Source organism: Anas platyrhynchos, chromosome 1, assembly GCF_047663525.1.
Source record: "Anas platyrhynchos isolate ZD024472 breed Pekin duck chromosome 1, IASCAAS_PekinDuck_T2T, whole genome shotgun sequence".
Taxonomy (NCBI): Eukaryota; Metazoa; Chordata; class Aves; order Anseriformes; family Anatidae; genus Anas; species Anas platyrhynchos.
The window spans coordinates 24,552,309-24,579,482 of record NC_092587.1 but is presented as its reverse complement, the minus strand read 5'-3'; the positions used below and the strand labels follow the sequence as shown (position 1 = coordinate 24,579,482).

General features: G+C 38.0%; 1 protein-coding gene across 5 annotated transcripts in view; it reads left to right on the top strand.

Annotated features, from left to right (window-relative positions):
- Nucleotides 1-27,174, top strand: part of CPED1 (cadherin like and PC-esterase domain containing 1) — a 148,416-nt gene that overhangs the window by 44,992 nt on the left and 76,250 nt on the right. For 3 of the 5 annotated variants that reach the window (XM_005013138.6, XM_013093574.5, XM_005013137.6), the window contains exons 6-12: nt 5,690-5,846; nt 7,072-7,240; nt 19,559-19,701; nt 20,878-20,950; nt 23,330-23,497; nt 24,522-24,626; nt 25,930-26,099. In XM_005013138.6, coding sequence (XP_005013195.4) covers nt 5,690-5,846; nt 7,072-7,240; nt 19,559-19,701; nt 20,878-20,950; nt 23,330-23,497; nt 24,522-24,626; nt 25,930-26,099 — 985 coding nt within the window. Of the gene's footprint in view, nt 1-2,572; nt 2,729-2,931; nt 3,060-5,689; nt 5,847-7,071; nt 7,241-19,558; nt 19,702-20,877; nt 20,951-23,329; nt 23,498-24,521; nt 24,627-25,929; nt 26,100-27,174 lie in introns of those variants that run through there. The other 2 variants (XM_013093575.5, XM_038186922.2) reach the window with 2 other exon arrangements.

Sequence of the window (27,174 nt, the reverse complement as noted above, 5' to 3'; positions counted from 1 at the left end):
ATTAGGGCAGGTTGCTATACATGACTGAGCAAAAGGAACTGGATAATAGGCTTTGATCAAAATTCACTGATCTTGGATGTGCTCAGGAGTCTGCCTAAGACTCTATGAAAGCTGTTTAAGCATATCCTGATATGAAGCAATCTTTGCAGCTGTTTAACACACCTTTCAAACCTACGAAGCCTGGAAAGTTGCCCAGCCGTAAATATCAGAGGAGGACCAGTTTGAAGCAGTGCAATTTGTGCAGTCTGTATCAGAAATGAGCTCTTTGTTCTCCAGAAGCCCACACCAGTCAGACAGATGGATGATCCCAGCACAGAAAGCAATACACAGTTCTTCTAACTCACTGAGAAGCCAGGTCAGAGAGCAAGCTTGAAAGGCAGGCAGAAATGACCTGTTATCAATACTTTCTGAATATTGTGCTCCATTAGAAACTGCTGAGAAGTGATATGAGATGACTATCATTTTCTCCTTTTTTTTTTTTTTTTTTTTTTTTCCTGTGTGAGAGAATTTGAGATCCTGCTAGAGACAATCTGCCACTATGAAAATCTAGGAAGATGTTCAGAAGTTTTTAGATGAAAAGCCTGCCATATACCTCCATTATTAATGCCCTGTCATGTTCTGAAGTGATGTTTGTCCTGCTTAAAAGAAAAGCAACTGGATGAAGACTGCGAGTATAAATGTGCTGAGCTTACAATGTCCTATATTAAAGGAATGAACAATATGATGGACTCAGAACAAAGCACAGCATCTTAGTTGTGTTTCATTCAATCTATAGCCTTGTGCTTCCATACTCAACCAGGAGCTTTCAAGGTCACTCAATCGTGTTGACATTTTATTTTATTTTATTTTATTCTAATAAAACTGGCTGTTGATAGGCATTTTAGAAACAAACTGACCTTTTCCTCACAGAGACAATGGTCATAGCTGTTTTTTGCTCCATGTTTTAAGAGTGTACAATATAGCCTCTTTGATCTCAAGCAAAGTTAAAAAAAATAAAAAATATCATAACTCCCCTTACAACATCAAAGGATAATAAAAAGGAGAGCATAAAGAAGAGGGCACATTTGTATTCGTCCTCTGTTTCCTTTTGTTTCAATTAAGTGTTACTCATTTAAAGCAGTGGGTACTCACTTAGTTCAGCCTGTGGGATCTTCTCCTGTTGATTTCCTTATGCCTGCAGACCACCACATGTTTAAGCTGACCTAAACCCTCCATTTACTGTCACTCCACGTGGCTGCAGCCATGTAAACAATGACCTGGCTACATGCCAGGAAGTCTCACTTAGCCCAAAAGTACCTCTAGCAGTTGGTAAACCTTTTGCTCAGCCCCATGTTGTAACTCTTAAATCAGCCATTCTTTATTGCATGTGGGCTGAATCTCATGTTACACTTCAGAAATCTGAGCCAAAGACAAGAAAATAACTTGGGAGCCGGAGTTGGGGGGAGAGGGAGCAAGAAATCATAGCTGTGTAAAACATTTGAAAGGCCTCATTAGATACCAGCGGAGCTGCTGCTGCTGTCATCTGATCTGTTTGACGCTGGTACTTCGAGAGATCGCAGCTGACAGAACCAAATCTGCCACCAGTTCATGTGACAAAAGGGCACTTAATTTTTTTTGATCTAGAGGTGTTGACTTGCTTTGGTGGATCTTATACCTCTCGTTCCCATATGCTGCCCAGCTGTTACTGCGACGCAGATCTGTGTTTTACCCACTGCTGTGGTTAGAGGGCTAACGTGTGAATTCAGCTGAGAATGTGCAGTGGCTTCCTTACCCATCCAAATGGCACTGCAGAGACCACCACAGGCAGGCGGAGAAGGGATTTCTAAGGTCGAGACTTGGAAATCAGTGCTGTTTGTTGGTGTTTTCAATAGCACCACTCCAGAGACGTCAGCATAAGAAGGCTTCTTCAAACCAGAATTTCAATGAGGATTTAAAAAAAAAAAAAAAAAAAAAAAAAAAAAAAAAAGTAGGTATTAGGCCTTAGGTCCTTCGCTTTATGCTGGATCAATGGATTGCACAGCCTTTTAAATACTGCATAGCCACTTTAAAAGGAAAAAAGGAAAAATGTTCTTTTCTGGAATACATTTTTCCTCCTTTTGATCTTAAAGGTCTGTGCTACAAAAATTATGCATACTAAGATTAGGAGTTTTGAAAAAAGGAATGTAGTCTGTACAGGAGAACTACAGTATTGGGACTCATTTTATTGCTAACTTGGTTTCTCAAGCTGACTGATACATCAACTGCTGAGCCTCTCTCACTTCTACTATCAAATGTGATTGTTATTTAAAATGTAGCTGTTATTTACATACTTTGAAGGGACTGGTTAATTAACAACAGCTTGCAGAGTGATTTCAAGATGGAAAAACATGTCAATTACAACAAACAGTAAAGACACTGTGAGCTAATTTTCATTGATGATGATGTTGATTAACAAATTTACAGCTCTGACAAACACCATTACTGCTATTGAGTGCAACAGTAGGTGAAGAGTTGCCATGAGAACTGATGCAGCTGAGTGTTCAATGCTACTGATGTCTCTTTATTATTATGATAATTGTATTCATTGATTACGAGGAGTAGATTTACTGAAATAAGGGACTGTCACTCTCTCATTAGCTCTGCCTGGTGGTGTGCGAACTGTGTGTCACCTCAAAGGATCGAGTGCCTTGTGACAGTCTCATTTCCCTTTCTCCTTCTTCCAGCCACTTTGTAATGAGCTCCCTCCCAGGTGGGTGCTAACAGAAACCAAACAGGGGTGTGTAAGGCACCATACAAACAGGATGGTCTATATGGGGAATAATTTAAGAACATTGCCCCTTTTTTAGATCTCAAATCTAATAACCAGTGACCTGAATTTGTTTAACCTTCTCTTTTATTTGAGAGAGAGATGGTAGTGTTTTTTTTTTTTTTTTTTTTTTTTTTTATGTCAGGGCATTTTACAATGACTTATGGCATCACTAAGGAGCTTCTCTCCAGTGGTTTGAGAATTTTAGGACACTTCTCTTTTTCACTGTCTCTGCCCATTTTTGCTATATCCTGCTACAGTAAATGGTTCACTGGTTAGTGAAGAATGTCAAAGTATTCTTTTGTATTTCCCCTAAACAGCTAAATTTCTGGTTTATAAGGGGTACATTTAAAAGGGGTAAAGTACAAATGTCATCTCATTATTTTCAAACTCAGCTTTGTGAGTTAATACAATATCTGTTACTTGTTGCCCTAGCAACACAATTAAAACCATATTTTAAAAAGGAAAAGATGCTCTCTACTTTCTGTTAAACAACCCTTTTCTGCTGCCTTCTTCTCATTTTCAGTGAAATATTGGCTTTCTTTTAAATAAGAAAATTGCACTTCAAAAATTGTGCTTTCTCAACACCATGGTCATTTTAACTAAAGCAATTGCTGAAAAATGTGCATCTTTGACAAAATTTGGTTTTCAAATGATTTAAGAGCTGTTATTGTCCTTTACACAGTTCTGTTAATTGTTTTACATACCTATGGCTTAATGTATTTATGTTATATACAAGCTTGGTCTGGAACCACAGTTCTGCCTCCTTTCAGCTGCATGCTGTAGCTGTCACGGTAGGACAATCTGCCTCTTTTGCTTCCCAAGGCAGCATTGACCAAGGGGTAGCTTGGATTACTGTACATTTCACAGGGTTTTGTATAAGCTTGGTACTGCTTTTGGTCGACAGAAGCAGTTTTGTTCTTGCTGATTGAAGACTTAGGCCATGAGGCTTCAGCTCCAGAGTCTGACTGTGCTGGGCTGTTCCTGATGGATGTGCTTTGGTGTCATGGATAGAGGGGAGCAGGGCTTGGCTCCTGGAGGAGCTGTGTCTTTCCCTTTTACCAGTGTAAGGATACATCAGAGAAAGATCTGTGAAGTCAGCCATGTGTTGTGGAGGGCCTGTATGAGTTTTTGTAATTTTGGTTTTGGCTGAACACCAAAACTGTATGATCAAACTTTATACTCTGAGAAGTATACTTAGTTGTACTTAGTTTAGTTAGTGTAGTTTTCTTGCATAGTCAATAAAAAAACAGATCCAATCAGAGACTGAGGTCTCTTTCTCTCTCTCCATTGCTTAAGGACAAAGCCCAAGAATGGTGCTTTGCTAGTATAGACACTTCAGTAAGGTAACTAAAATGATGGATAGGAGTAGGTTCAGTGAGACCATTGAAAATTGCCATGGTGGAATGCCATTTTCTCTGTATGTTACCCATAGGTGGAAATTGCCATAGTGAAATGCCAGTGGTTATTACGAAGTGGATATGGAAAAAATACCATTTGATCTAGCAGGTCTGCTCCCTGTGTATATACAGAAGCAAGTCTGCTAAATAAATAAGAGTTTACTGGCTTATTCCTGTTATCACTGCACAGGCAAGTAGACAGACAGTAGTCTATCTTGTCTCTGTACTATCAGCAAACAGGTAGGCGCTTACAAAGTCCAAATCAGTTATAATGCATAACACAACACAAAGATACCAGTGAGAGTATAATCTGAACATGCAGTGCTGTATTAATAACTGCCTGGTTTTGATTAGTAAAGCCTTTGCTCCTGCTAAATGGTGCGTGTAAGGCAAAGGACAAGATTAATTTTAGATCCCAGTTGAGCTTGAAAGGCTGAACTGAGTTGATCTGATGAACAGCTGATAAACATAGACAATCACAATGTCATTTTAACAGGAACAGTATGAAAACGAATAGTTCTTTTCCTTGAATGGCTGCTCACAGCTCATCGGCAGAAATACAGCTTCAATTTTGTTTTTCATTTCATGTACTGAAGTGGAGAGCACATGCATTAAAAGAAAAGCTATACAAATCACTTCATAACATTAGCACAATGAAGTATGTCATTAAAAAATATAAGTGATGAGGTTTGGGAATAATGCGAACAGCTTGACTTTTCCTTGACTATTACTTAAGAATTTGAAATGTCTAAAAGTGAGGTGTGTTAGTGTTAATGAAAACCACTCTGCATGAAATAATGACATAAGAGCTCTATGCCTTTTTATAAGCACAGTAGGAACAGTAAATACATACCACCCATTGACTGCTATCACATCACAATATTTTGATTACTATTAATATTCACATGCCTCAGCAATCTTGAGGGCTCTGCTGCATCAGTCCTGCTCCCACTGCATTCAGTTGCAGAGCTAAACCTCACATATATTTCAGTAACTACAAAACATAGCCTTAAACTGTCAATCTAAACACAGGGATATGTTGTTATTTACTGAACTGTGTGATTACAGTGGCAAAGTCCCTTGGTCCTTGTCAAACACATTTCTTATCCACATTAATTTTAATTAGGGCTGTCTGAGAAACACAAGTTTTGGTATTCTATATTTAGAAATAAAGGATTTCTATTTAGAGGAAGGAGGAAAGTTTTTTTGGTTTTTTTGTTTTTTTTTTTTTTTTTTTTGTTTTTTTTGTTTTTTTTTATTATGCAGCACTCATGCTCACATATAAAGTGGGCCAGAGCTTGCAGATGGAAGGGGGTGCTCAGTGGGTATAAATCTCTCTGCTAGCAGTTCTGAATAGGATATAGTCTAAGCATTTTCTATTTTATATTTTTGCAGCTCCTCTCTACCTCTTGTGTTTTACACATTTTTTCTTTAACATCAGGAGATGAGTGCTGTTTTCACTGATCTGCTGACTCTCTTTCTCCTTCCCTTCGTACTTTTTCAGACCTGAAGCTCCCAGTTGCCACCCCAGAGTGCTCCAGTCGGCGCGGGCTGTCAAGGGCCAGCATTACAAGCAACATCACCCATGGCAGCAAAAGCAATGGCAGGACACACACTGCCCATCTACAGCACGTGTGGAGCCAGGCTAATAGTGCACAGCTGTAAGCTAATCACACCTTACTGAAGAAACTGTGTGTTTCATAATGCATTTAGTTGGGCGTCAGGGATACAGAATGGAGTGAGAATGGAAACCACAGCAGATGAAGCACTTAGATGTATTGTATCTTTTTCTATATACTTGCATGATTATTTTTTTTTTAATCTGTAATAGCAAAGCTTGTCCATGCTTTGTGTGTGAACAACTAAGCCCTTATGTTGAGGGCATTTAGACTCCTAGACAGATAAATACAGATCCAGAGACACCCTTGAATGTTTAGGTCTCACAGTGTCTGAGATGCTTCCTGTCCTCATTCCTGCCTTTACCCCTACCACAGACACACATATATAGTCCTTTGCAAAGAGACTTCCATTAAGAAAAGAACTAAGAAATACTTGAGAACTAGCTGCCCAAATGCTGTTTCCTATATTTCAGCATCACACAGATTATGTGGTCAGGGGCCCTACCATTCTGCAAGGGGAAGAAAAAAGTCTATTTAGCACAGATACTGTTAGATTCTCTTTAAGAAGCCAAAACTGAGGCCTGGTGAGGCCATGTCTTGCCAAAGATTACACAGAAATGGGAGAAAAGTGTGAGGTCCCTCTTTTACCACTAATCACAGTCTTAGATGCATATAATTTGTATACTCTTCCTCTCATTGCATTTGTTGTGAGGTAGATTGATATTCAGAGATTTTAACAGATTAATAACCACTTTTGTGAATATTCCCAAGTGTCGTTCAAGTTTCCCCATGTAATGAGCTTTTAGAGAACTGATTTTTGCCCAGTTTTGTTTGTTTCTTCCCAGTTTCTATGCTGATTCTTTTTGTGCAGACTATGGGAGTTGTGGCCCGCTATCTAGAGAGCCACGTCACTTCCTGAACTAAATTAACTTGCACTTTTATGATTAGCTGATTTATTATGGGCTATTCCTAGGTGTTACAGTTGCTCATAATATTTGGAATCATAGTTCATGTCTTTCCATAGTACAAGCATGCATTACCACATGTTTGTGGTCTTGTATTACACAGAAGAAAGTGCTTATGATAGTGTAGTCTTTCCATATTTTTTTCTGACTTCACTAGAAATCAGTGTTAGATTTGGGTAGTTTTACTATGCACTTCTGTTATTTAAGCTGCTTGGATTTCTTTAATTACTTCTAAAAGTAATTACTTCTACAAGAGATGCAGAAGCTCTTCATTAATTCTCCGTGTTGTTATTACTTCCCAGGAATCAGGTCTCAGCCTCACCAGACCACAAGGACATCTTTAAAGCTCAAGACATTTCTGTCATCATAAAAGCATATGTGCTAGTCACATCCTTAACACCTTTGCGGGCATTCATTCATTCAGCTGCCACAGTCTGGCATCCACCCAAGAAGAAACACTTTTCTGTAAAGGTAAAATGTTTTATTTCTGAGTCTTTGCACACTTTTAGGAAAAGTAGACAGAAAAACAGGTAATATGCGTATTCTCTTTCCCCCTTTCTTTATTTGCAGTCCTGAGCTGATGGTGAATGTTCTCCTCAGGTACAGCTTTCATTTCTCAGAAAAACTGGGGTTTGGTTCATGACAAAGTGGAGATCTGGCCTGTGCAGTGGAATTGTGAAGGCACCTGGGGTTTGCTTGCTTCAAAGCCAATTTTTATTGGTGGCATTGGACAGCAGTTGCAAGCTTGGAATTTTCTCTAAAACACAGCTGCAGGGGTGCTCTGATTCAGTAACATCTTATGCCTGTATATTGACAGCACTATAAAAATAGGAAAGTAAATATTTAAAATGGTTTGTTTAGATTTCTTGTTTTAGGTGCAGTAAAACAGAATGGATGAGGGGCAGGGCACTTCCAAATAAGGGGAAGGAAGAATAGTGTGCAGAGGGTATCTCCCCATGGTCTCTAGGTTTTATGAAGAAGGATGTTTCACACATGCCTTGCTTTGATTAACTCTGGACATGTCCAAGTGCCTGGAGACTCCAGGTCTCCAGGTCTAGTTTGCTTAGCAGTCCTATGGATTTCCAAAGGTATCTTTCCATTCCTTTGTTCTTTCAGCAAAGAACTGTCCTTGCAACATGGCAGCACTTTGTGAAGGAACTGCAGTTCTATGGCTGCTCTTTTCTTTTTCAAGGATCAACGTCTCAAAGTAGCAGTGATTTTGTGAAGTGACATAGCTTAACTCCTGCAGCAGCCATCAGAGGATGGGTGCACTTTGACCATGTAACTCTCTTGGGGTAGGAGCAAGTCTCATATTTGAATCAGTGTGAATGTTATGGTATCACTGCCAGGACTCTTGATGATGCTTACCATTTGGTTTGTTTTACAGTTTTAGTTCTCTGAAAGTTAAATGCCTAGTTTAAGCTCATTATCTAATTCTAGCTATTGGAGAAACAGTATCTCTAAAGTATAAAACATCCCACTCAATTTAGACACTATTTTTGGATTTATTTTATTTTATTATTATTATTTTTTTTTTCCTGCTAGAACTGTCTGCTTCCTTCCTGTTCTGCTGTGACTGCCTTAAGGAACATGCCAAATTCTAGATGGCCAAAATTAGGTGAAATAAACCTACTTACCTTCACTCTTCAGAAGTTGTGGAAGCACATGGAGATAAATTATTTTGCAATTTGTCTGTGTGGGTTTAGGAAGACTACCAAAGGTCACCCACTTTCAAACCCTGGAATTCAGTATAATTTTCTATATTAAAATGCAGCATCACTATCATATCTGAAGTAGGCAGTACTTTAAAGGCTAATACTCATTAGTGATTGTGATAAGGCTCTGTAAAATGGCTCCAGCTGAGGGAAGTCTGCTGAAAGGGGTGCTAGCCATCATTTACAGAGCACTTTGGCAGCTGAAGAAACAATAAAAATGATAGATAGAAGCAACAGCATGTCAGCAGTAGTTCCAATCTGGTAACTGCTGCTGTAGTGTTACATCTTCCACAGCTTTAGGCAGAGTTGTCAAAATGGCAAGAAATACACAAAAAGTAGGCATCACACAAAGCACATTTGTAATGATGAAGAAATTTAAATGCAAATCAACAGAATGATGGAAAACAGGGTGTATAAGACTGTCTCTCAGCTTAAGCAGTGTGCCCTATAACGAGCCTGGAAGGAGTCAGGAAGTCTCCACGAGAAGTGAAACACTGAGAATTTACTTAATGGTCAGACAACACTACTGGGAAAATCATAAAAAGTCTTCTGTGCTTGGTGCAGAGGCGTCAAACATTAGTCATCAGAAAAGAGGACAGTGGTCAGGAAAGAATATCTGGGAGAAGGTTTGAATTCAGTTATGGATATCCTGTGAGATGAGGTTGTATCAAGTTTCTAGTAAACTTTATGGAGCCATCACTTGATGCCAGTGTGATGGACAACGCTAGCACAGTGATCTCCTCTCCAAACTATCCAGTGGAGCTATGCATATTCATTCCAGCTGGGGAATGTGGTCCTGAATGCATATGAGAATGCATATGAATGACTTCGTTTTCTGCCAGCTCTAGTGTGTAGGAAGGGAAATTGTTACATTGTGAAGCTCCAGCCTGTCAATATTTAGTAAAGACAGAAAATGTGTCTAAGATCTGTTCTTCCAGTGATTGACAGAATACCCACTTGTGTCACTGGGACCTGATCATGCCTGTGGAAGAGACTATTGTCTAGAAAAATTTCCTAGTGTATAATTTTTTATTTTTTTCCCCAAGAATGGTGGACTAAATTAATCTTTTAATTTTAAAAGAGTTTTAATTTTCTGTATTTCCATCATAGATGTGCTGCCTTTGGTAATGTTGCACGATAATTTGGAGATCTGATCTGGATATCTGTCAGCAAATATTCTTTTACCGGTGTAATTAAACCATTATGAGTAAGAAATAGATCCACAACTGTGGTTGACTTAGTTACAACTTTATTAATGCAAATTCAGGATATTTGATCTCCTATGCACAATAACCCTTTACCTTTGCTGGAAGTAACCAGAATGTGGTATGTAAATGTGAAGAAGGCATTTTTCAAGACTGGATACCAAATGATACCAAATGATTTAGAGAAACCGTGTAAAGAAAATAATAAATTTAATGAGTTAAATAATACATTCTCCACTGCTTCTTTGTTAGAAAACTATTGTAAGTGACTCTTACTGTTCAAATTTGCTTATCCCAATTGGAGTGACAAGACTTAACAATGAATTCTTGAATAAGCATTAGTCAAATGACAGTTCAGGAGGAGCTTAAGTGCATTGTACACACCAGCTGCCTCTTTTTTTTTTCTTTCTTTTTTTTTTTTTTTGTGGGGAGGGGGAGGAAAGAGATTATGCAGATTTTATTAACTTGATTCAGAAAGCAAAAGAAGCTAAATATTTAATTGGCGTTAGGATTTTGTGTGTCATTAAGGAGTGACAAAAGTGCAACTCTAGATTTGGGCCCTGGTTGGAAAGAAGCAGGGAATGGCTTTCTGCCACATTAATGTTTTGCTACGAAGCTTGCATAATAGCTTTATTTCCTTGAGGAAAATTGGAAACCCTTTATTTAGACCATCTGTGCTTTGAAAAATTATTAATAAAATAGAAGATTTTAATTTTGCATATGGTACCAATTAAAGGAGGGGTCATTGTCAACGTGTACAATAATCGCCTTCATATTATTGGCCTATGCTTGTGTATTGTGCAAAAAGGTGACCTATGAATAAACTTCGGTTTTATAGAAGCTGGTGTGTAAGACACTCTTATATGGTTACTTATCTCCAGGTTTATCACACTATAAATTATCTCCTTTGCTCAGCCACTAGCCTTTCCCAGCTCAGTCCCAGTTCATAACTATGGATGCATTTTTGTAGACTCTAGAGGTGCCTCATCCTGTGTCACCTGTGAATGTGTTGTGGGCTGCTTTGAACTGCCCCCTCTCTGGCTCACTGTCCATTTGCTCAACTGAAATATGTCAGGTGCCTCCTGGATTTGAATTCATTGACTGGTGTATGTGCATAGACCCAGATACCCTTAGTTGAAACTATCATTTTAAGTGATTTTCAAGTTTTGCAGTGAAGAAAATGTAATACATTAAAGCTGTTTGCTGTTGCTTAAGCTTTCTGTGGTATAAGTCACTATAACTTTCACTGAAATTCTCTTTCTAATGTATTAGCATTTGAAAAATTGAGTAAAGACAAATATTTTTCATACTTAATCTATATGCAAATAAAACTGGACCCTCAAATATCCAGGAAATACGTCTTTTAATATGACATGGAGGTCTGGTTTAGAGCAGAATGTTGAAAATTAGATTGCAGTATTGCCCTCAAGTGGCCAATTTTGATACTACTTCAAGTAAAATTCGAAGATGAATATGAAACAGAATGCAAACATTCATGCAGATAAAGAGCAAAATGCTTAAAAACAGTAGAAAGACTCAGGATTTTTTTGCTCTGTTTTCTTTTTGGGTTACCAGTTGCTGCCCTGACACCTAGCAAGAGCAAATGCAAAAGAAAATTACCATCAACTCTTAAAAAGATTGCAAGGTTATTTGGAAAGAAAAATTAAATGTGTGCATTAGGTGCTGTAAGAACTTAGCATGTGCATTTCACTATTCTTACAAACAGCCTGCGCAGAGAATCAAATTCGCTAATGGTTCCGCTCCTGGGAGATTGAGCATAACATAAGTGCTGCCTCTGTTTTCTGTCCTTATAACATGTAGAACCCTATAATTTCTCTTTTTACTAATATTACAAAAAAAGTCTGTTTGGACTGAGGAATATCAAAGCTATGCTTATCTGACATACTGTATCTGTTATAGAAAGGTACTCATTAATATTTAGGCAGACTGTACCTGCTTCTGGTAACCTGCAAGGTAAGACACACTGAAATGGAATATACATGTATATCTTTATATAATAAACTCCAGTGGACTTCAATGCTATGGAGCTCTCTAATGGATTTTTGAATCCGTTTGTGCTTTTGGTCTTCCCAACAACCTGCAGCAATGAGTCTCTAGAGATTAATTATGTAGATTTCTTTTTTTTTTTCTTTGAAACTTTAACCTGATTATTAATTTCATGTCCCTGATTCTTGTCTTCAGAGAAAGAATGAGTAATCCTTTAATCCTTCCTTCTTTACCCTCTCCACGTCTGTGCCAATTTGTCAGGTAGTGTACAAATAGAGTTAAAATTCTACCTAGAGCTCTTTTCTGCTCTTCTCAACAAGAATATCCGAGTTTCTTTGGTAACAGCTCTAGACTGATTATTCTTTATAACAAGTAGGTATGTCATAAATAAATCAACACACTAATCTAGGCCCTTAGCTCTCTGTTTTTCTTCTGGTTCATAGATCTTCTCGCACTGGCTCTTCAATCCAAGCAGCTTTGTAAACATGTCTCCACGTGGTTCCCAACTTTCCCTGCCCTATCTCCTGTTACCCTGATTCCCTTTCTGCCTTCCAGCTTCCCTTAATCAAGCTGATTCACATTTGTTTCTCACAGCAAGCTGGGAAATGTTGTTAGTAAATCACCTTTACTTTTCTACTAAGAAGTTGATGTTGCATTGGGAATCAATCATTAGTTCGGACCCATTCAAAGGACCCAATTTAGTGGTTGCTGAAGCTAGTGAACATCAATAATCAGTGACATCAATAAGCTTTGGACTTAGTGTTAACAGCAAGGATCTTTAGAGAAAAGTTTTCTCAGAGGGTCTTTTCTCCTTTATTCACCAGCAAAGATTTAAAATAAGACATCCAGGAGCAAACACTGAAATAGGTGGACAGTGTCCACTGAACTTGATAAATAAAGAATATCTTCTGAGTAAGTACGCTTAAACAGTGCTGAGGGACAAGAGGATTTATTGTTGTTGTTTTCCACACCTTTTAGATACTATTTCTTTATTATATCTTATGCAAAGAAAATATATATACATTAATTTGAAATTTACTGTATAAAACAGCTGAATAACATCTTGGCTTCCCCCTTCATAATGATAAGATATATAAGAATAAACCACAGGTGGACTAAACAGACCTACCTAAAGCTAACACTATCAGCTTATGATAAATTACTGCACAGTTGAGATGTATTCTAGAGCCATTGTTTTTGATTAGGAGTAGTTTTTCTCCTATTACATATATATATATATTTTTTTTTTCTATATACTGTGATCTGTGAAGAGGTTTGTCTGTGCTAGCAGACAATACAGGAAATAGTTTAATTTCAAAATCTGTTTTTTTTCAGGCCTTGTATGTGGAATCAGTCTACATTTTTGTAGACACTTTAGATACCTAGATACATCCATTGATATAGTCAAAGAGATTCTTGTTTGTGTGTAAGAGTATTTCTGTATCTATGAATGACTATTTACATGCAAAAGTATTTGGACTTGGTGAAGAAATATCACCAAATATAGATTCAGTAAGAAGAATGAATATACAAAACTGTACTGAAAGTACACAGCTTACACTGAAAAAGTTAGAAGAGTGATTGAGTTTATTCAAGTGAATACATTCTTGGCTATTTTCAAAGAGAGGTGATTACATTCTTTTGAGACCCTGCAGATCCAATTGATCAGAAAGACTGCAAAAGCTCTGATGCATAGCAAAACAGTCTGGAGAGGATAAGCTTCGTTATTTTAAAAAGTGCCTTTTATTTGTTTTTATTTTATTTTATTTTATTTTGTTTTGTGTTTAAACCAAAGGTCACATTTTATATCAGCAGCAGTAAACATTGCTCTCGAATATTATACTTACAGCTTTATCTGTGCTCTAGTTTTTAAGGCTACAACTAGGGGCCAATACGATTGTTTCAAAATGTATTCATACAAATTCTGTAGAGGATGATACATCAAATCCCAAAGTATAAACCTCAGAATTGCACTGAATTACTCAGTAGCTTCAATGGCCTCTTCTAGCTCCTCACCTCTTGTGTAGGTTCAAAGATCAGCTACAGCTCCCCGAATGTGATGCTGTTGCGGGAAAAAGCTGACAAGTTCACGTTGTTTTAACAAATTCAGGATAGAAGTGGTTAACTGGTGATATGTAGTTAAATTGCAGCCACTATTAGTAACACACACAAAATCATTATCAGTACCAGAACAGAGAAACCATGACACCAGATACTTCAATAATGGTAATAAGTACTGCATATCTCTAAACATCCTCCTACCCACCCCCTTCCCCAAAGTTCTAATCACACCCACCCATTCACCCTCTCTTATGCTCTCCCCATCTCGCAAGCAGCATGGATTACAAAGACGGCCCCATTCTCCTGGGATGTGGGTTCTCTACTTTTATGCACCTTTGATTGGACAAGTGGGAGCTCCAGCGCTGCATGTACCCCCTCCCTGTGTGCCCATGCAGGAGCCATGCCAATACTGACAACCCAGTAAAATCCTACAGCCCAGGCAGAAGCTGTGGTGCTGGTGGGCTGACCTCTGGTAGTGCCTGACCAGGTTTTGCCTGCTGCCGTCTTTGCTCTAAAGCTTCTTCCAGCCCCTGCTGCAAATTTTCATGCTTCTTTAATGTTATTTTTCAAGCTGACTCCTTCCTTCTATCAAAAGTAACTTTGTAATTTCCTGGTTGCTGTTTAATCTTGCTGATGGTTGCCTTTAACATCATCAATTTAGGGCAAACACCCTCCCAGACAGCTTTGTATATTCAAGTCACACAGATATTTTTATCCAGAAGATTTTGTCAAGGGTGGGCTGTGTGAGCTCTCCCGGGTTATATCTCCTGCCCATCTTCAGTGTCTCATTTAGATTCCCTGTACACTCACTAGAGGAACAGAGCAGTTTCAGATCGTAATTAATGTCACCATTTCGAGATGTCTACCTTAGGATGGCATAAATCACGCTTTTGAAGTGTCTGTCTTGTGCAATGAAGTGTGAAAGGAACCGAGACATTTACCTTGTACATAGACCCAAGCCACATAATTTTGTAGGGTGGCATTCCTCAATAGATTTTGATACCTAAGTGAATTGTCTGCATGTGAGTTGTGCCTCTGAATTCCTATTGCAATTAACAGAAAGCTAATCAATGCAGTCAGCGAAGGTAGGTGTTTTAAGTTAGGTAAGGAAAATCTTTCTTGTTTATCTTGTCATGTGGCAAGACTGCGCTAGGACTGAGCTAGAAGGCAATCCCAGAAGGATCACTACAGTTTGTTTTCACTACAGTAAAATTCATTTATGGCTTCTGTGGAGTGTTGGAGTCTGACACCCAGTGCATGCAGTGAGTGTGCTGTGTCTGCTCCTCAGCATACTTTGAACAGGCCTTCTAAAAACAAGGGATGGAGGTAGAAGACACGGCTGTCTGAATCAATTTCTACCCTTTCTCAAGCAAATCCTCAGCTAACCATCCAGCTAGCTGCCCCAGGCTGCCCAGAACCTCTCCTAAGAAATTAATTTGTGGAAAAAATGCCAGAGGAAAATCCTCTCAAAGGAATTACTACAGTCACCATAGCATGCAGGCCCGTGAATGGCACGTTCTTCCACTTTCCTTTAGTGTCCATGAAGCTTGTCAATTAAATTGTATTTTTTTCAGTCTGTCAGGCCTTTTTCTGACGGTACAGTGTATTTCTGAGGATTCAAAAGAACCCATGTCACTGAGATCATAAGGTTTATTTTAATGACTGCAGATTTAGGAAAAAAAAAAAAGGAATTCAAAGTGGGTAGAGAAAAACTATTTTAAAATTAATATCCTAGACATTTATTTATTTATTTATTTATTTATTTTTTCCCCAGTGACTTATCCTAAAGGAAGAGTGGTTATCAATGAGCTAAAGGTCAATGAGTTAAAGTCAATCTTAAGAATATTTATGTTTCTAGATCATTCTACCTTTAAAGAAAATGTGCAGTTGATTTATGTAATCTGGCTGCATTTACACATTTTCTGAAAGGCATTACATAAATGTGTGGAACACATCCCTGACTGTGTGCATCCAGCGTGTGGACGAACATTTTCAAGCTCCTGAGAAGTCTTGCAATTCTGTATACAATGGTGTTGTTGTACAATATATATGTCCATGTATGCATTAAGTTTTACAGCCTACTAAAATTTAATCCCTGTACCTCTGCTCAGAAATTTGCCAGCCAGAGGTCGGTTTTCTCCCAGACTAAATTCCTGTGATTGCCACCAGATTTTTCCATTCTGTCCTCCTTTTGCTATTCAGTGCTGCTTTTAATCAGCCTCAGTTAATAACGAGATTGAACCTTGCTGGGCAGGAAGTGTTTGCTCTGAAGGTGGGAGAACATGCATCATCTGTAGTGATCTTCTGAAGTAACCTTCATCTCAGTGGCTTTAACACGTTGCAGCTGAACATGGATATTTATAGATTTTGTTTGGCACACTTAGAGGAACGTGAGGTTGCTGCAGGTATTCCTACTTTATCATCCCTATCATCCCCAGTCCACACACTCTGCATTTTCCCTGTTGGGTGCTGAGAATCCTGTGCAATCTGACAGAGTCAAACCTAACCTGAACTGGTTTGAATAGGATTTTTTAATGAATTGGAATAGAATCAGGAATATTTTTCTGTTGTCTTTGTCGGTCCTGAACCAAGCTGACTAAATATTTATTTTTAGTCATTGTTTTAGAATAAACATTGTCCTAAAACCTGATACCCCCCATCGAGGACCTGTAGAGCACTGTTGTTTTTTTTATAATCTGCCTAAGGAGGGCTGTAACTAAAATGCAGTTCCTTGGAGAAGTCAGTTTTATTTCAATGCCTGTTGTGTTGGAAATGGTTTGCTATTTTAGCCAACAGCATGCTGTGAGGGCAAATCAGTCTGTCTTTCAGCAATTCTGACTAGAAATACATGCATCGTGTATCCCTGGTGTTGAGGTACTTAGGAACTGATTTATGGAGAGGAGGAAATGAGCTAGTGGGGCTTCTTCTGTCCCTTTTGCCCTTCCTTCCAATAAACTCCATCTCTCCCTGTAAAGTTCTTCAACTCCTTATGTGCAGCAAAGCAACACAGCTTCTCACTTAGCTCCTCAACACCCACTGCAGATATAGGAAATTAGAGAAAAGGTGAAAACTGTTGTAGCAGGAATGTGAATTATGTACAGGATCTGTCAGAGATGATGGAGGTAGTTGTCAAAGTCAGCTGAAGAACCACCTTGTAGTCTCATTCTGGGGAGATTAGCCTTCTTTTTTATTTTTATTTTTTATTTCACGTGAACTGATTAATAAACTGCTGTTGGCTTGAACTAGAGCTGAGACAAAACAATTTATTTCAGAGATGATTCTAAATCAGAATTGATATGAAAAATGTGCAGTTTTGTATTCTTAATCTTTGTACCATTCTGTGGGAGAAACAAAGCTTGGGTGATCTTAGACTTTGGGAAGCTAGCAATGAAGTGTAGTGTGGTCTGAAGATTTTTTTCCATAATCTCTTTCTACATTGCAGTTCCAGGCTCTTTTGCCCTAAGGGTTTATTGAATTGCAATACACATGGATAACTTTCTACAGTATAAAAATACAGTGTGATGTTATTCAAGATTGCAGCATGATGCAAATATCCAAACGGCAGAGCTGATGTTATATGTGCAACCTTTACTTTGTAATTTCCTGGCAGTCAGGAGTTTAATTTTGTAATATAAGTCATTCTGTTTATTTATTTATTAATTTATTTATTTATTTCCTACTGGCATTTCACTCAGCTTTATCAGAAACAGAATAGAGTCCAGGCATTGCAGACCTTCCACCCAGATTTGTGCATGGGACAAATTTGTTGTAGTCAGTAAAGCCTGGGAAGGGCACTAATTGTTAGGATCAAGTTAATGGCACTGAAGACAGCAAAGCAAAGGAGGATCAGAGTAAGCTGCCTACTTATTTTCCATGGCCGGCTGTAGGCAATGATACAATGTTTTTTTTGTTTGTTTGTGTATTTGTTTTTGAAAAGGAAAGTGGGAAGCACTTTTTACATTTAACTGTGCTATGCTGCCTGAAAAAAATGAAAAGGCAATCATTCATGCCAACACAGACCAACATGCTTGACAGTATTCATGCTCACAAGGCAGACTCCAATGCTGTCTAGAAAATTCCATGGACTAAAGTGCATAGAAGTCTGTTGAAAGGAGAGGTGGTGTCAGCACAGTGAATTCATCATAATGCGTCACCAATAACTAGTGGTGTACAACAGGGGACCTTGCTAGGTCCAGTCTGTTCAACATCTTTGTTAATGGGGCAGAGTGCATCCTCAACGTGTTTGCAGGTGACAGAAAAGTGAGAAGAGTGGCTGATCCACCAGGGGGTCAAGCTGCCTTCCAGAGGGTTCTCCACTTGCTGGGGAAATGGGCTAGCAGTAACCTCATGCAGTTCAACAAGGAGAAGTGCAAAGTCCTGCACCTGGGGACAAACAACCCCCGGCACCAGTACATGCTGGGGGCCACCCAGATGGAAATTAGGTTGGTAGAAAAGGACCTGACAATACTGGTGCACACCAAGGTGATCATGAACCAGCATGTGCACTTGCCATAAAAAGGCTGGTGCTATCATGGGCTATATTAGTAGGAATGTTGCCAGCAAGTTGAGGGAGGTGATCCTTCCCCTCTACCCAGCACTTGTGAGGCCACATCTGAAGCACTGTGTCCAGTTCAGGGCTCCCCAGTACAAGAGAGACATGAACTTACTGGAAAGAGTGGGATCAGGGCCACAAATGAAGGGCCACAAATTTAATGAAGGGGCTGGAGCATCTCTCATATGAGGATAGGCTGAGAGAGCTGGGACTGTTCAGCCTGAAGAACAGGAGGCTTGGGGGGATCTCATCAATGTGTGAAGGGATACCTTCACACATCAATATCTGAAGGGAAGGTACAAAGAAGACAGAGCCAGGCTCTTCTCAGTGGTGCCCAGTGCCAGGACAAGAGGCTATGGGCACAAACAAACACTAGAGGTTCTGTCTTCTGAACATCAGGAAGCACTGCAGGTGACTGAGCACTGGCACAGTTTGATGCAACAAAACCTGCCTGGTGCTCCGTGTTGCTCCAGGTCTCTCTCCCTAAATCTCTGCCTGCAATGTTGAGGAGGGTGAATTTGCTTGAGTGATGAAACCAGCTGAGAGCACATTGTTGTGCAGGCTCACATTGTTGTGTTGTATATGTCTCTAGGAGGATTCATGGCAAAAACCATCTGTGTATCTGCATATGTAAAAGTTCAGTCAAAACATAGGCTGTGGTGACTGATTTGTTTGTTTGTTTGTTTGTTTGTTTCCCAATACCTTTATTCTTTATTGTGTTTAGAACTTGTTAACCTGGGGTAAGGATTCAAAGTGAAGGTTGGGTGTGGTAGCCCTTGGTACATTTACAAGATAAAAGGTTTTTACTATGACCTACTGCTGAAGCAGTGTTATGATTTCTGTTGCCCCAAACCAGTTGATAGTAAAAGGTTTTATCAAAGAAAGCTTAGACTGTGAGCAATATTTTTTTAAACCATAGCTACAGAGTCTGTTTCTGATATACTTACTTGTAAACAAAAACACATTCTCTGCCAGTGTGCTTTCTGGTGTTTCTCATGCCCTCCCCCTTCTCTTATTATTTTTTATGCCCTTTTATTATGCCCTTATTATTTTTTTTATTATTATTTTTTATGATTTTTATTATGCCCTTATTATTTTTTTTTTTTACTGTGCTAATTAATAACAACTGAGATTGACATTCTAAAGCAATTTTGATTTCTACCAGCCTTTTAATTTATGATCTTAAGCACTGGTTTAGTTAATGTTCATTAGGTAAATGTTCACAAAATATATGTAATCTTTTTCACAGCTGCAAAAGTTTTTTGAGATGTTCTTCAAAAGCAGTTCTCCCCAGCAAGCCTTTAACAACATGAAAGAAGCTATAAGCAAACTTCTACTTGTAACTGAGGTCTTCAGTGAATTATCTGCCTCAGGACCAAGCTCTTTCAATCAGTAAGTAACTTGCAGAATTCTTTGCTATTCTATTATTAAGATAACTCCTTAGATAGTAAAAACTGTAGAAGATGCATGACTCCTAAAATAACAAAATCCCCTCTATTTCATTAATCCTAATAGAATGAAGCATGGACATACTGTATCTAGGGAGTAAAACTCTTCAATATCTACAGGGTTTCTAGTTTGTGAAGAGGTTGTGATAAATACCGAGGACCTGATACTGTGTCCTCATGAAGTGTTTCAGGCAGCACAAATGAACAGAAATCACTCAAAATTGGGCCAGTTATCATAAAGCTGTATTTCCCGTTAGTGAGCACTCTGTCTTGTGTCAAATATTTAAAATTAGAGTAACCCAGACTGTTCTGAACTGGCTGGGGCAGGGAATACAAACAACACTGCAAATACTTTATGAAATGTACGTTATGAAGTGTACTCAGGTAGCAACATTTTTATGTGAATATTGCATCACTGTAATCACTTCTATTAGAGTCTTACAGTTCTTACACATAAATCAACATTATTTAATGATAAATACTAAGTAAGTTACTATTTATAATGCTTGTATGTTTTATAAATATATTTGAGAACATGGGTGTTTTAGTAGTAATAATATAATTCTCATTATTTGTCAGGAATAAAGTTTACATTCTGAATGAAGACAGTTGAAAGGAGGTGAGGAATATAACAGGGATAGGACTATTTTTGAAGTGGTCTAAACTCTTTAACATTTGTTTACCAATAGGATAGGTATCCCTTATGTATATAGCACAAGATTTGCTTAGGGTTCCTGGCCCATCTCTTCAAACATCCCCCCCCGGTGCATCTGGGTTCAGTAAGCCCAGTAAGTCTCACCTGATGGACATCTATTGTCCTCAGAATGTCTCCAAAGCTTTTGTGGGACTTCATTCTCATCAAAAAGCATTTCCTCCTCTGGTCCAGTTCACTTCCCTCACTGGTTTAAAAGTGAGCTGTACAGGTACTCTTGAATATATCACTGCTTTCATCAGCTCAAAATGTGACTCATCAATGGCTAAGGCTGCTGACTCTTAGAAATGTTTAGTCTATATTGTATGCTTTCTCTGGACAAAGGTGTGTGCGTTCTGTCATTGTAGCATATATTTCACAACAGTATCTAACTTTGTTGAATCTGTTCCCTGTTATATTGTATTTCAGATGCAGCCAGTGTTTTCAAATGCTAACCTTTGACATTGGGTTCAGCACCTCCTTACACCCAGTAGTTCTTGAGGTGAGTAAATGACACCGAAATGTTTCTTTTTGAGTGTTTTTGTCTCCAAGAATGCCCTGAAGGTTGCAAGCTTACTGAACACAAGAAGAAGGGTATTGCTCCACCCCCCAAAAATTACACCAAACAGAACAAAGCAAGGCAATCTCTATGATAGTTGCCCTCAAACCTCTGAGAAATGGACAAATGCATTAATATTAGTTTTGCCTAAAAGTGGCAAGTAGCTGTGGGAGAAACCAGTTGGGAAGGGACAGAGTTCCTGTGCTGAAGTTCACTACATCATATAATCACGCAAACCTTTCAGTTTTAGCTTTACTCCACTATTACCCAAGTGAATATCAGCTAAATAGAATATATAGGAAGTGTTGCATGCAATTAGAGTTAGGTATTAACTGTGCTAGAAAAAAACATGAAGAGAGGAAGTTAAAATACCACAAATGGCTTTTAATACAAATTAAAGTTCTGTGGGGAGCTGGGAGTCAGACTCAGTGACCCTCGTGGGTCCCTTTCAACCTGGAATATTCAATGATTCTATAAACTGTAGTGTATTTCTTCAGTTCATGTCCTGCCTTGACTTCCACTATGCTGCCCTCTCCTCCTGTGTTGCCTTCTTCCAAGACAGTCCTCAAAGCCCTCAAAACGTGAGAAAGGTGACCATTAGCATAAACTCACCATGCCAGTTTTGTACCATTCCTGTCTCAGAACAGCCCAGACAGAAACAAAAACTGTATTTATTTCCAGCAGCTTTTCATTACCCTTGTACATACATGCATATATCTGGGCATGTAAAATCCGTCTCTATACACAATGTACAAAAGGGAAAAAAGATAGTAGTAAATATATCCTGGGAAATTACAGGAGACATTTTTTAAAAGTCATCCTCAGTTAAGATGTGTTCAAGTTTCTAGTAACAGCAATGCAGTTAATGTCTCCATCCTTCACAAAGCCAAGACCTTTTAAACACAAAGGAAAAATGGACATATGAAACAAAGCATCCCGGCTTGTATCAGAAATAGCATGGCCAGCAAGACTAGGGCAGTGGTCGTCCCCCTGTACTCAGATCTGGTGATGCTGCACCTCGAGTACTGTGTTAAGTGTTGGGCCCCTCACTACAATAAGGACATCAAGGTGCTGGAGCATGTCCAAAAAGAAGTGCAACAAAGCTGGTGTAGGGTCTAGAGAACAAGTCTTACAAGGAACAGCTGAGGGAGCTGGGGTTGTTTAGCCAGGAGAAAAAGAAGCTCAAGGGAGACCTTATCATGCTCTACATTTACCTTAAAGGAGGCTACAGCAAGGTGGGCTTTTGTCTTCCCTCCCAAGCACCACATGATAAGGCAAGAGGAAATAAATGGCCCCAAGATGCACCAGGAGAGGTTTAGTTTGGATATTAGGAAAAATTTCTCCACTGAAAGGATTATGAAGTATTGGAGCAGGCTGCCCAGGGAAGTAGCTGAGTCCCTGTCCATGGAAGTATTTGAAAAACATGTAGATATAGAGCTTAATGACATGGTTTAATGGTGGACTTGTCAGTGTTAGATTGGACCAGATGATCTGATGATCTTGGAGGTCTTTTCCAACCTAAATGATTATGTGATTCTATGACAGTTGGCACAATTAAAAACGACAAAAACCTGAAGACAAAATCTTTAATTAGTCTAACAAGACATCTTTAACTAGTAGAGGAAATGTGACATGTCATAACAATTTTAAGACTGGACACCAGGCTGCATATAAATTCTACCAAGACTTGCTAAAAAATATAAACATAAAATATAATGATTTCCTGCTTGTATAGCAGTCTCGGCCATTGGTCATAATCCATGTGTGTACAGTAAGCCTGTACTGTTTAATAGTTTCCTATGAAAAAATTATTTTTAAAAAATTATAATTTTTTAGTATCAATTAAGATTTTATTTTAGATTATATCTCCTAGAAATGAAGGTATGAAGTATGCATAAGCCTCATGCAATTAGGTTATATTTGTGTTTAGAATAAAATAATAATTTATTTGTATATTTTATGAGCTTATTCATTGCGTTTATGTACAGTAAAAATATATCTTTATCAGTAGCATCTCTTAAGTACCAGACTTCTGCAAGAATCGTGCTAATTTATAAGCTGACATTTTAAAAAATCAAATTTCAAAATGGAAAAAAGGCTCGCATGAGGATGCAATGTTGTACTCTATCCGCTAGAGGTCAGCAAATATCGTGGCGTGTAGTTATCACAGAAAATGTGGTACTGCATTTTCTATATTAAAATCCTGTTTTACTAGACTTATCACGACTTTATTGTATAAACAGTTCCAGTTTGACAGTGTATGGTTTTGAGAAGACAGGACTTGATTTACAAAATGTAAATTCTTACATTGTTCTCTAACAGGTGCATGAGAACTTTGACTTTCAAGATGAGGAGGAGTCAAATATTCAGGACCAAACCTTCAAAGAAGTTATTTTTGAAGATACTTTTAAATTTCTCTTATCTAATAAATCGCCAACTTCCAGTTTCAAAGAAACTTTAGAAAATGTGTATGGATTAACTGTGAGCAAGGTAGTTCATTCCACCTTTTTCTTAATAATAATTATTTGAAAATAATTCCTTCTAAATTGTATGCCTTTATGAAACTGTTGGTGCCAACATTTTGCAAGAAGGATTTATTCAATCAAAACTGTCTGTCTGTTGCTGAATTTCAGGAGAGTCATGAGAAAAACTGCATTTATATTGAAAAGGGAATTTAGTAAAAATTTCCACTCTCAAATTATTTCATTTCCAAAAGTACAGGTCTTTAAAATATATTTAAAACTTTAACAAAATAATTCCCCCTATTAAAATTTTTAAAATGGTCTTTTAATATACAGTTTTGTGAGTTTACATAAACCTACATTTGATTAATTCAGACAAGTAGATTAATGAGCATTGGAATTAAATTTGGTTTCCTACTACCTTGTGCCTCATTTTGAATGCAAGATCCAACTGTAATTTTTTGCATTTTTAGGGTCTGTGTAAAGTCTGCATCACTTCTGAAAGCTGTTTATGACAAGCTGGGAACATCTTTAGCAGTATTTCTATCGATTTTTGCACTTGTAAGAGGGCATTCTGAAGAGCCTCTTGCTTTCAAAATTTACAGAGATTAAGTCATCCATGAGACTTCTACCTCTCAGTCAGATATGATTAAAACAGGGTCATCTGTTCTAAATTTATGTTAGGATAAATTAGGTAGTCACAAACATAAGTGATAACATATGATATGATCACGTAACTCTGTTTTCTATAGGAGACCAAATCACATTTCAGTTCACTTTGTTGTCTGTAGTTCACTGTCTACACATTTTTTTCCCATGGTAATTTATATGCGTTCTTTTCTATAAAATAAATGATGCACAGTTGACTTTATCATAGACTGATAAATAGGAAGAGTTATAAAGGAGCTCTTTTTAAGTGACTTCAGATGAGGTTTGGGTAAATTGAGAGCTGTTGTAACTTGTTCTTTTGATCACCAAAGGGACTGGGGTCTGATGAAAACATATTGCTTTCCATGTGATTTCAACAGTGTATGCTGTCCTTTCCTCTGCAGGATGGAATCTACCACAAAGAAGATGAGCAATGTTTGTCTTTAGAAGAGATAAATTCCATTATTACTTTCATAAAAGAGCTGAAGAATATTGGACAGTTTGAGCTGGTAAAATCAGTTTTGTTATACTGGATTCATATTTTATGTAAATCTGCTAACATTTCTTGGTGATTACCATTCTCTGCTGTCTCAGGCGCATGCCTCAGACTGTATGGAAAGGGAAGCTGGGGGGTGGAGGTATACTTATTTTATTTGGGATTTTTGGATTTTAAAATAAAAGAGATAAAGAAATAAATCAGAATTTGAGTTAAGGATTAATTGAAAAGGACAGCTAAATCAGAAAAATAAAACTGAAAATAGAAGAAAGGAAAAGGAGAAAAAATATGTAAATCGCTTATGAGTTGTTAAAAAAACAGAATGACAGTGAAGCAAAGCAGTTGCCAATGGAAGAACTGGAGACTGCTCGACATTAAGATCATGACCAAAGAAAAGATAGAGATGAAAAAGTGTCAAAAAAGCAGATGGAATATGTTATATGCCTTCTTCATATGTCATCGAGTCAATCATGGAATCATAGAATCATAGAACAGTTAGGGTTGGGAGAGACCGTAAAGATCATCTAGTTCCAACCCCCCTGCCATGGGCATGGACACTTCCCACTAGATCAGGTTGCTCAAAGCCCAGTCTAACCTGGTCTCGAACACTTCCAGAGAAGGGACATCCACAACTTCTCTGGGCAACTTCTGCCAGTGCTTCAGAGAAAAGAATTTATTCCTGAAGTCTAATCTAAACGTCTAATTTTTAAGTTTAAAACCATTTCCTCTTTTCCTACCACTGCACTCGCTGATAGAGTCCCTCCCCAGCTTCCCTGTAGGTCCCCTCTTGGGGGGTGAGTACTTGAAGTAGCGAGTTCATTTTTTGGAGAAGAATAGAGATGGAGGAACAACAGACAGTGTCCATGAATAGGCATGACAATTAAGGAGTCTTGAATTGAGGAGGAAGACTGGGGAAGTGGAAGATCAGCAACTAGATCCATTGTTCAGAAAGTCTTCTGAAAGACTTCAGATTTTTTTTTCCAGACCTCTGAATGGGTTTTAAGGCTAAAAATTGATGGGGCTTTTTGAAAAGGGAATTAGTTGTATAGATCTGGAAGTCAGATCTGTTGACTTCCAGATTAACTCTGTAAGTCAAACCAGAGACCTTGAGAGGCTAGGGAGGTAGACTTCCATGTAAGTACTAGCAAGCCTGATTTGCAGGGATGGGCAAGACTGTCATTTTTTACATTTGCGTGAAAGAGCATTTATATTAATATATCTGTATGCTATAATATACACTGTCTTCTAATCTTTTCTCACTTCTATGCAATTTAAAAATGTAACATGTAGTCCCTAATCAGTATCTCTCTTCTCAGCTTTTCCCTTCTGCTGCACCCAAGATTCAAACTTTACTGCGTGACCTGTATCACATGGTAGACCCAATGAGACGGCTTGGTTCAGTCCTGACTGTACATTGGTTGCTTTCCAGTTTACTTGAAAAATTCCAGTTCATGACTAAAGAGGCACATACAAATCTTTCAGAATGGTAAGATAGCTATTATACAATATGTTGAAGGCAGTTTCTCAACTGATATAAACTGGAGTAGCTCCAGTGAGTACCATGAAACATAATCCTTCAGCAGCTGTAGGTGGATTTACAGCATTTGAGAGGAATATCTATCATCCCACCATAGAGCACTGTCAGCCATTCTGCCATTAGTGTTGCAGCTAGGTGTCGACATAGCACATATTTTTTTTCCCTTTTGCTTCTCTTTCTAATACAGAGGTCCCTGTGTTAAAAAAAGTAATTGGAGCTAGAGTAATTTTTATTTTATTTTATTTTTTTTTTTAGAAATGTGAGGTGACTTAGGTAGGCTGTTCCTGAAAAAAATCAGAGTCAAAATTAATAGAGTTTACTACTCTCATTTAATTTATTCACTAATTAGAAACAAAATTGTAAAGAAAAGACAGAACTTCAGATGGATTTTCCAGAAGGGTTCAGTGATTTTCAGTGGCTCTAAATTTTCTATGTCCAACAAGATGACAGGTCAAGAGTTGTATACTCTGAGAACCTCATTTTAACTCTATTTGAAAAGCTTGAAAAATACTGTACTGACAAGACCAGATCTATTGAGCTTCTGGCAAGAGATTGTAACTTTAAGAAGGATGAAAGGAAGGAAAAATGAAAAGTTGTAGTATACAATGTATTTAATATATAATATGGGGGGAAAAAAGTGTTCTCTGTGCTTATTATTTCCTGACTAATGACATTTCACATTTCATAGATGAGTATGCCATAGTTCTTTACTGAATAGAGGCATATATTATATTGTTTAGGCAAACAGATATGTTAAAAAATGTCTGTGCTCCATTCCACTGCTTTCCAAGTTAAATGGGCAACTGACATTACTGTGTGCATTTTGCTTGGAGAATGCTGTAGTCACTATATAAGGCATCTGTAAGACTTTTTAAATTTTAATTTTGTTTCTCAATGAAATGGGTGTGGCTTTCAGGATGCCAATAGTCATCTGTATCCTTGCTTAGATGTAAAGTGAAGATTACACTTTACCACTGTGCTAGTTAACTGTTTATTAGTGTTTTGAAAATACACAGTTCCATGA